Source organism: Sinocyclocheilus anshuiensis, unplaced genomic scaffold (genome assembly GCF_001515605.1).
Source record: "Sinocyclocheilus anshuiensis isolate Anshui unplaced genomic scaffold, SAMN03320099.WGS_v1.1 scaffold758, whole genome shotgun sequence".
Taxonomy (NCBI): Eukaryota; Metazoa; Chordata; class Actinopteri; order Cypriniformes; family Cyprinidae; genus Sinocyclocheilus; species Sinocyclocheilus anshuiensis.
This window is the reverse complement of record NW_015548126.1, coordinates 1,272,135-1,281,037: the sequence shown is the minus strand read 5'-3', so window position 1 is coordinate 1,281,037 and position 8,903 is coordinate 1,272,135. Positions and strand designations below refer to the sequence as shown.

General features: G+C 36.5%; 1 protein-coding gene across 3 annotated transcripts in view; it reads right to left on the bottom strand.

Moving 5' to 3' along the window:
* mgat1a (alpha-1,3-mannosyl-glycoprotein 2-beta-N-acetylglucosaminyltransferase a) overlaps window positions 1-2,666 on the bottom strand; it is a 7,431-nt gene extending 4,765 nt beyond the window's left edge. The window contains exons 1-3 of one of the 3 annotated variants that reach the window (XM_016507758.1): window positions 2,422-2,666; window positions 2,289-2,320; window positions 448-1,389 (exon numbers count right to left, since the gene is read on the bottom strand). In XM_016507758.1, coding sequence (XP_016363244.1) covers window positions 448-1,107 — 660 coding nt within the window. In that variant the 5' untranslated portion in view covers window positions 1,108-1,389; window positions 2,289-2,320; window positions 2,422-2,666. Of the gene's footprint in view, window positions 1-447; window positions 1,390-2,224; window positions 2,321-2,421 lie in introns of those variants that run through there. The other 2 variants (XM_016507759.1, XM_016507760.1) reach the window with 2 other exon arrangements.
* Between the last annotated feature and the right edge of the window lie 6,237 nt (window positions 2,667-8,903).

Here is an 8,903-nt window from a genome sequence, read left to right as displayed (position 1 = left end):
AGGCCTACAGATAGATAGATAGATAGATAGATAGATAGATAGATAGATAGATAGATAGAAAAAACACATGAAAGTATTGTTTTTTTTTTCATGAAGATGGTCATAGGAAACATTTTATGATACTCTGTATGGAAAAGAGAATAGAAAACAGTCTTAAACATTTCAGTAGCACTTTATTTTCCAGTCCTGTTACTCATGTACATACTATGTACTTATTATAGTAATTACAATTACTAGGTAATAACTAGGCACTAACCCTGAACCTACACCTAAACCTAACCCTACCCCATGTAGTTGCCTTATATTACCAGTACTTTCTTAGGTAGGTACACTATAGGTACAATGTAAGTACATGCAAGTTCACGTACTGTAAAATAAAGTGCAACCCAAATTTATCCTTGTGTATCTTGGATTAACTTTTCTTATAATTAATTAAAATTAAGTTACCTCCAAATCATCCTCCACAACAACAACCGAGGAGTATGAAAAGGTGTTGAAAACCTGGTTGAGTGCCCACCGGTAATGCCGGGAGATTTTGTAGTAACCTTGGAACTTCTTATGCTGTGGAGGTACTGAGATATCAGAGAGATCCGGCTGCTTGATATGAGTCAGCTTACTGCCATACGAGGCGATCACGTCAGATGTTTCTGCGTGTCCACAGTCCTGGCTCACTATGATTGGATAAAGTTCAGCAGACGGTCGGTGCTCAATGAGTTTGTCAAGGCAGCGTTTCACCGTCACACGATTACAGGCAATGACCAAAATAGGGATGACCGCCGGAGCTGAATGTTCGGCTTGTGATTTTGGCTTAGCAGCTGTCACACCGCCTTTGTTCTCCCAAACCGCCCAATGGCTCTGGATTTGCAACAGGATCTTCTTCTGCGATTCAAGTTCAGCTTCAAATGCATTAGCTACACGCATCACCTCGTTCATTATATTTCCAAACTGGCCTCCTCCGGCTCCGTCTCCCGTGTTACCAGGTTCATCCGGGCTGTCAAGAGCCCCTTGGGTGGAAGGGCGTCTCATGAGGACAAAAATAAGAATAACGTTCCAGGCTACAAATATGAAAGCACCACAAATGATAAGAGGACTTCTCTTGCGTAGCATGGCCTGATGTGTGATAGGACAGAGGATTCAGGAAGGAAGAAATGGACATGAAGTGGGCTTGTAGGACAGGAAGGTTTGACGGAAGGATGAGCGAGAAAAGTTTTGTGGATATTTTAATATTTTTTTCACATGCTTTGCATGATACTTTTAGTCAGCATTCACAATAGTAGAAGCAATATGTAACATTAAATCGACGGAAGGTGAAAATAAGACATATTCCAGGTTTTAGGATTCTGATATAGACATTTGTGTCCAAAGTGACACAGTGACCTTCAGCAGAGCCTGTAAAATAAGCAAGATTACCAGATATTAAGCAGAGAAAAAGCTCACATATATGTAGCCAACAGTCCTGAATTAAAATTAAATGTTCTTTCATTACTTTCTTTTTTTATGCTATTATTATTATATTTTTTATTATACTTTACTGTATATTCTATATTTTTACGTATTTTGTATTGTCCTTGTAAGTTATGTCTGTTCCCTTTCTACCCTATCATTGTCGAGAGGAGTAAACAAAGTACGAATTTCATTGTGACAATAAAGCTCTTGAATCTTGAATATTAAATGCATGTTTTACAATCAAACAGAAAAAAAAATCAAACAACATTTTTTTTTTTTATTTCAAGTAACAATTTTTTTATGGTTTTAGTTTTATTAACTATAATAACACTGGTACAGAGGAAAGTGTTCCTTATTTTCTTAAAGGAAAACTGACTTTGTCCCTTATTTTCCTCTGATGAAGTTGACAGCCCTACAAAAAAATATCTCCCTGAGATTCTTTTCAGTTTTTATTTAAAAAGAAAAAAAGCATTGTGGATGATAATCCATGCACTATGGATATTTGGTATGATATGTCAGGCAGTAACAATGTCCTATTTTATACACTTTGCACACCATGTTTTATAATTTCATAATAATTGAGAGACTACATAAAAAAATAGTATTTAAAATGCAATAGCTAAATGATACTTAAAAAAATAAATGTCTATGAAAAGACATTTCGATTTGTTACAGGATCTAACATTTTTTTAATTAAATGCATTTGTCAACTACCCTATGAGAATATAAGGTAATTTTCAAAATGCAATAACGTTAGTTTTATTAGTCAGAAATTGACCTTCCCACTGTACTGTACAAGCAAATATGGAAACGCAGATCCTTCCGTCGATCAATAATCTCACCTGTAGCTCTTTCAGCCCTCCCTCAGCCACAACTGTTAAACAGTAAGAGACTAAACCGGTCTGTTCATCACATATGAGAGCTGAGGTCAAACAAAACTAGAATGTGTAAAAAATGCCAACATATCTGACTTACATGAGTCAACTCTCACTCATACACTGACATGTTTCCCGTCTTCTTTAGTCTGCCAATATATTAATACTTCCGTCGCTTTGAAGATTATGTCCCATTTCAACTAATTCAAGTAATTTATTTGAATATAATGTGGAATAGACGTTGATAATCCTTAATTTAAAGCACAGTAAACTTCCTGCCAACGCGTATACCCTTCGAGCTTCGCTCAAGAATGCAAGAGTACTTGACTTCCGGGTGGCGTCATCTTTAGGAAGTCCCGCCCCTTCCCGTCACTTACGAGGAGCTGTGCTTACCATAATGAAGAGATACGCGTACATAAAACGCATTTCATTTGTGTTCATGGCAGGTGAAAGGTTAGAGGTAGGGGGTCGACCTCTGGATATACGGGTCTGTTAGGCCTCAGGGTGTTTATGCTGATCCCGCGAAATGTATTAGCAGGGTCTCTGGTAAGAATCCCCTTACAGAGGTGGAAAACAGGTGTCCTCCTCAATTAGAAAAGCCATGTGCCAGACATAAATTGGAATTTATGAACTTCTCTAAATCATAAAAAGGTTCCCACGGTCATTATATGTATGGATATCACTTTTAATTTAGAGTTTTCTAAACCTGGAAAAGTCATGCTAATTAATAAAACCAACTCCTCTCTGTTAAGCCGCATTCAAATCTTAGTATTCAAGATTTTTGTAGGATTATAAAATTAATTCCTGACACTGGCCTATATATTAACATACACAAAGTTAAACAAGCATTGCAGCATCAGTTTCCTGTTCACTTAACAACATTCTTGTTTGTACTTCTAAATATTTAAAAAAGTTGCCGGATTATAAATGCTGATTATGGTCAGCAGTTTGGTTATATAGTAGCAATAATAGTTTTTTTTCCACAAAGGGAAAATTTATCCCTGTCTATCTATCTATCTATCTATCTATGTCTGTCTGTCTATCTATCTACAGTTGTGCTCAAAATTATTCATACCCTTGGTAAATATGATCAAAGGCGGCTGTGAAAATAAATCTGTATCATTAATCCTCTTGATCTTTTATTTAAAACATTTACAAAAACCTAACCTTTCATTGGAGAATACGAATTTAAAATGGAGGGAAAATTTCATTATTTAATAAATATTTTTCTCTAATACACATTGACCACAATTAATCATACCTTTTATTCAATACTTTTTGTAACCTCCTTTTCCCAAGATAACAGCTCTGAGTTTTCTCCTATAATGCCAGAAGAGTTTGGAGAACACCTGATAAGAGATCAGAGACCATTCCTTCATACTGAATCTCTCCAGACCCTTCAGATTTCCAGCTGCATGTTGGTGCTTCTTCTCTTCACCACTCATTTTCTACAGGGTTCAGCTCAGGGAACTGGGTTGGCCAGGGCAGAATATTTGTTTTGTGCTCAGTGACCCATTTTTGTTTTGATTTTGATGTTTGTTTGTGGATCATTGTCCTGTTGGAAGATCCAACCATGGTCCATTGTAAGATTTCTAGCATGGACAGTCGGTTTTAAATTTTTTATCCATTGGTATTTTATAGAATCCATTATGCCATCTATCTGAACAAGATATCCAGGTTCTCCGGCAGAAAAATAGGCCCACAACATTAAAGATCCAGCAGTATATTTCATTGTACACATGGGGTACTTTTTTTACTCATGTGTGCACCAAACCCATCTTGAGTGTTTGCTGTTAAAAAGCTCATTTTTAGTTTCATCTTACCATAGAAGCCAGTGCCATTTGAAGTTCCAGTCATGTCTAGCAAATTAATATGCTGGAGTTTGTTTTTGGATGAGAGTGTTTTGTTTTGTTTTCTAGATTTTTCTTGAAACCCTCCCCAACAACATTTGGTGATGTAGGGTGTCACGAATCCGGTCCATGAACTTCCATCCACTTGCCACCAGAGGTCGCCCTCCCATGATATTGACTCTCACACCACACAGACTGTTGCACATCACCCTGGACTACATTTCCCATACTCCATTGCACTATCACAAGCTCACCTGAAACCAATCACACACAGCTGCTACCAATAACACACACTATATAAATCAGTCTCACACCACCATTCAGGACCGAGTATTGTTTAGCATTTATTGCTCACCTAGGGATAGCTACTTTACAGAGCCCTTCCAAGTTCACGAGTCTAGCCTTGTTCATAGTCTGTTTTCCCATGTCTCGATCCTAGCCTGTTATCTCGTCCTGTCTGATTTCTGCCTGCCCTGAAGTTTATAGCCTGTCTTGGATCTACCCTTTGCCTTGCTGATTCAGAATGTGTTTGCACCTCGATTGGATTATTGCTTGTTTTGGATTCCTCTTTAGTCTTGCCCTCAATATACCTGTTTGCCATTGTCAGAACCTTGCCTGTTTTTATGACCACGCATTTAAATAAAAGCTTTGCAGATGGATCCGCACGTCTCACGTCTCTGTTGCCCCATAACATAGTTTGAATATTTTTTTTTAATAGCTTTCTGACCCGCGACTCAAATATTTTCTACAGTTCTCCAGCTGTGATCTTACTCGGACTCTTTGGCCACTCAAACTCTCCTCCTCACCATGCTTTAAGGAAAAATAGACACACGTCCTTTTCCAGACAGTTTTGTAACATCTTTAGCTGATTGGAACCTCTTAATTATTGCCTTGATGGTGGAAATGGGAATTTTCAATGCTTTAGCTCTTTTCTTAGAGCCACTTTCTATTTTGTGAAGTTCAACAATCTTTTGCTGCACATCAGAAATATATTCTTTGATTTTACTCATTGTGATCAATGATTAAGGGAATTTGGCCTTTGTGTTCCTCATATTTATATTCCTTTGAAACAGGAAGCCATGGCTGAATAATTTCATGTTCCTTGTCACCCTGATGTGATAACAAAAAATGCAAATATTAATGGAAATATACTCGAGATATTTTAATCATACGAATTTCTAGGGGTACCAATAATTGTGGCCATTGTGTATTAGAGAAAAATATTTATTTCATAATGTGATTTCCCCCCACTTTCACTTTTTTTTACTTCAATTAAAGGTTAGATTTTTTTGAAATTTTTAAATGAAAGATCAAATGGATAAACAATGCAGACTTATTTTCAGGGCTGCCTTTGATCGTATTTACCAAGGGTATGAATAATTTTGAGCACAACTGTATCTACGAAAGTGCATTTGTGTGAAGTGCATGTCATCCACATTGTCTTCAGCAGAAGACTCATTCCCCAGGTTCAGCTCCTTCCAGTGTCTTGATCCTCATGATGTTCAGAAGTAGGCCTACATTTGGCACATCCACACAACTTATCACACTAGAAAAAAGAAAAGAACATATTGTTGTTATTCTAATATAGCCTATATAATTACACATTGGTACATGCCAATTTCTGACTCTTCAAATAAATAGGCTGCAATAATTTCTGTACTTTTATACAGGAAAATCGTCCTTTATTAATAGTTTTGAATTGAATGTCGTCATTTATTACCTGGAGATTTATGTAAAAGTTAGTGTGGCTGTATAAAAAATTGGATTTAATTGAAATAAAGTACTTGGGAGTCTTAAAGTAGTACTTACATTTGGATAAAAATGTGTGTTAGGATAATCCAGTATGTATAGAATTACAGGCACAACAAAAAATGTTTGACTTCTTGTGACCTTTTAAAACCACATTGGCGACAATTTACATCCGGATGAAGCTGGTTCCAGCCTATTCCAAGATGCTGCTTCCGCACACTGTCTGACACTGCGGTTGTGAAATATATCAGTTTATTCCTTAAAATCCACAATAAGCCAAGAGAAAACAACGGGTTTACATTACTGTAGTTTAGTGTGCTCTTGTTCTGAGCGCAAAGTACACAAATAATACAACAAGTCCATGGATAATCTGAGTTCAGTTTTCGTAAATACGTGCCATCCAGTCGCAGAACCAGGTTGTTTTTGAATAAAACTCTGTAACGTTGGGATTTAAAAGCAAAAGTATTGTCCGACGTCAGTTTCGTCTTTGGCCATTTATTTTGTTCTCTTGATGCTTTCCTAGTTAACATTTTGTTGTCAGACTTTGGGGAGCTTTTGACCAGAAGATCTTTGGATTCACCATTTCTTAAAGAAGATTTTCATGAACAGTCCGTTTCAAATCGCACTGCAATGGACAAAACCCCGGGAATCTCCACTCGCTCCCTGTGAAACACGAATCCCCAAAGAGAGCGAAAAGAAGATTTGACCGAGTCTCCACATGTCATCCCGAGCCCATACACTGCCGCTGGAGGCCGCTTCTTGTTCGCCTGTTTTCTGGCGAGGATATTCCCCTGACAGCGCTGAAGCGGAGGGCGTCGAAGCCATCGCAGACTTTCTTTTGAGACTCTTGTGGTCCTTTTAAATGCAGTCCTTACAATTAACGCCGAGTAAAATCACTCTTTGGTACTAAAAGAGGGGTTGAGCGACACCAGAGCCCGATTTTGACTCTGAGGGGCTCAGTCTACGAGACTTGCGTCAGATCGAGGGTTGTTGGTTATTCAACAACCTGCATGTGGGCAAAATCGTGTAGGCTACTTCACATGTCCCCCTCGTGTACACAGTGTGCCAATTAAAGTTATCTTCGAGGATACTACTACCTTTAATTTTAAAGCACTTGCAGGAAATCAGGAAAAAGGAGGTTCCTTCAGGCAACCCAATTTGCTTAAGGACGTATCGCTAGCCTACTATTAGTCAAACGCCAAATATCTTTAGGACATTTTAAACTAACACGGGTTTTTCACATTATATATGTGAAATGTACATTTAGTAACAATATTGACGATTTGTCAAAGGTCCAGTTCAACAATCGCTCTGTTGCTGGTTACCCGATGAGAAGAACACGAATTCTGCTAGTCTATTTATTTTTTCGAGAGCATTGTTTAACTTTTTTTTGTCTTTTATTTAGAAAAACAAATGTAGAAATTTGAACCATGATTATATCAATAATGATTTCCTAATTTAGCATTAAAAATAAATCAAATATAATATAGAAAACAAAATTAAAAGGAGCAAAAACATAGCCTCTAACTAAAAACTTGACAATGATCTTGACAGGCTGACAGATAGCCTACTAGCTATGTTGTATAAATAAACATGTGCCTTTGCACAGTTATGAGGGCATAATGTCCCAAATAATGAACTGAACTGAACATATGCTATATTTTGACACTAGGATGGGTTCCGTCTCCTTGTGGCCCTGCAAAGGATAAAGCAGTGGAAAATGGATGGAATGGAGGAGAAATGGACAAGTAGGCCTGCATTTAAAAGAATACGGAAAGCAAAATGCAAGTCTAAAACTGTAACTTGTAAATGTCTGCACTGTACAGAATGTACACTGGAGGGCATTTGAGCTCTCTTTTTGATGTACCTAGTGATTAATGCAAAACAGGACTGCTTAATGACTGGATAGGGAAACTGACAATTTGGCAGAACCAGCCTGACACATGGACCAAACATTGGGCTAAATAATGTATGAATAGTATCCATAGTGTCCAACAATGATTTGTCCAATATTGCCCAAAATGTGAAAGTTTGTCTGGATGCATGGCCTTGACATTAACAAATAAATAGGAAATGTTTTCTACCATATTTATTCAAACTACGCAAGTTAGGTTACTTGCATTTTCAGTATTTGCCTTTGAAAATTGTTTTTACCCTGCTATCAGAGCAGACCTGCAACATATTTTTATTTATCTGCTGTTTTGTCCTTATGTGTATATGGAGTTATATGCCTTTACTAGTTTTACCCCTATTTATGATATTAAAGTCCTGCTGAAATAGCCGTCCCCATGCACTTGTGAAATGTTTACGCTTCATTTAATTAAGACATGTAAGTCATGTGTCTGTCTAGGACATTATGAAGTCATTGACAATATCAAATTTCTGTTTATTCTTATAGATGTTATCTGACTGAAGTTGTAATTGTAGGTATATTATGTCACTCAGACAGAGAATGGTCTTAACCGTTTATTATTTTCCACTTTGGCCTCTTCCCATTTGTGCAAAAGAATAAAAGAAATGAACATAAACTATAATTATATATATATATCCGTTTATTATTTTCCACTTTGGCCTCTTCCCATTTGTGCAAAAGAATAAAAGAAATGAACATAAACTATAAATATATATATATATATATATATATATATATATATATATATCAGATTATATTATTTACATTATGTGCAGCATATGTCAAAGAAGTATCTATTTCTAATAAATGTCTTTCTAACATAAGAAATAACATTTATGAGCTTACAGTAGTGTTGCAATGCACATTTTTAGACTGAGGTGATTTGCATTGGCGAGTTGTCACATTTTTGTCCTTTAGCATCAATACCACAAACCATATAGATAAGAAATACATGAAAATACATAATTATTCATTAAATCAAATGGCATAGTAATATTGTATGACAATATGATTATTTAATATTATCCAGCCCTTTAAAAAAATATATATATATACTTTTTTTTTTTTTCC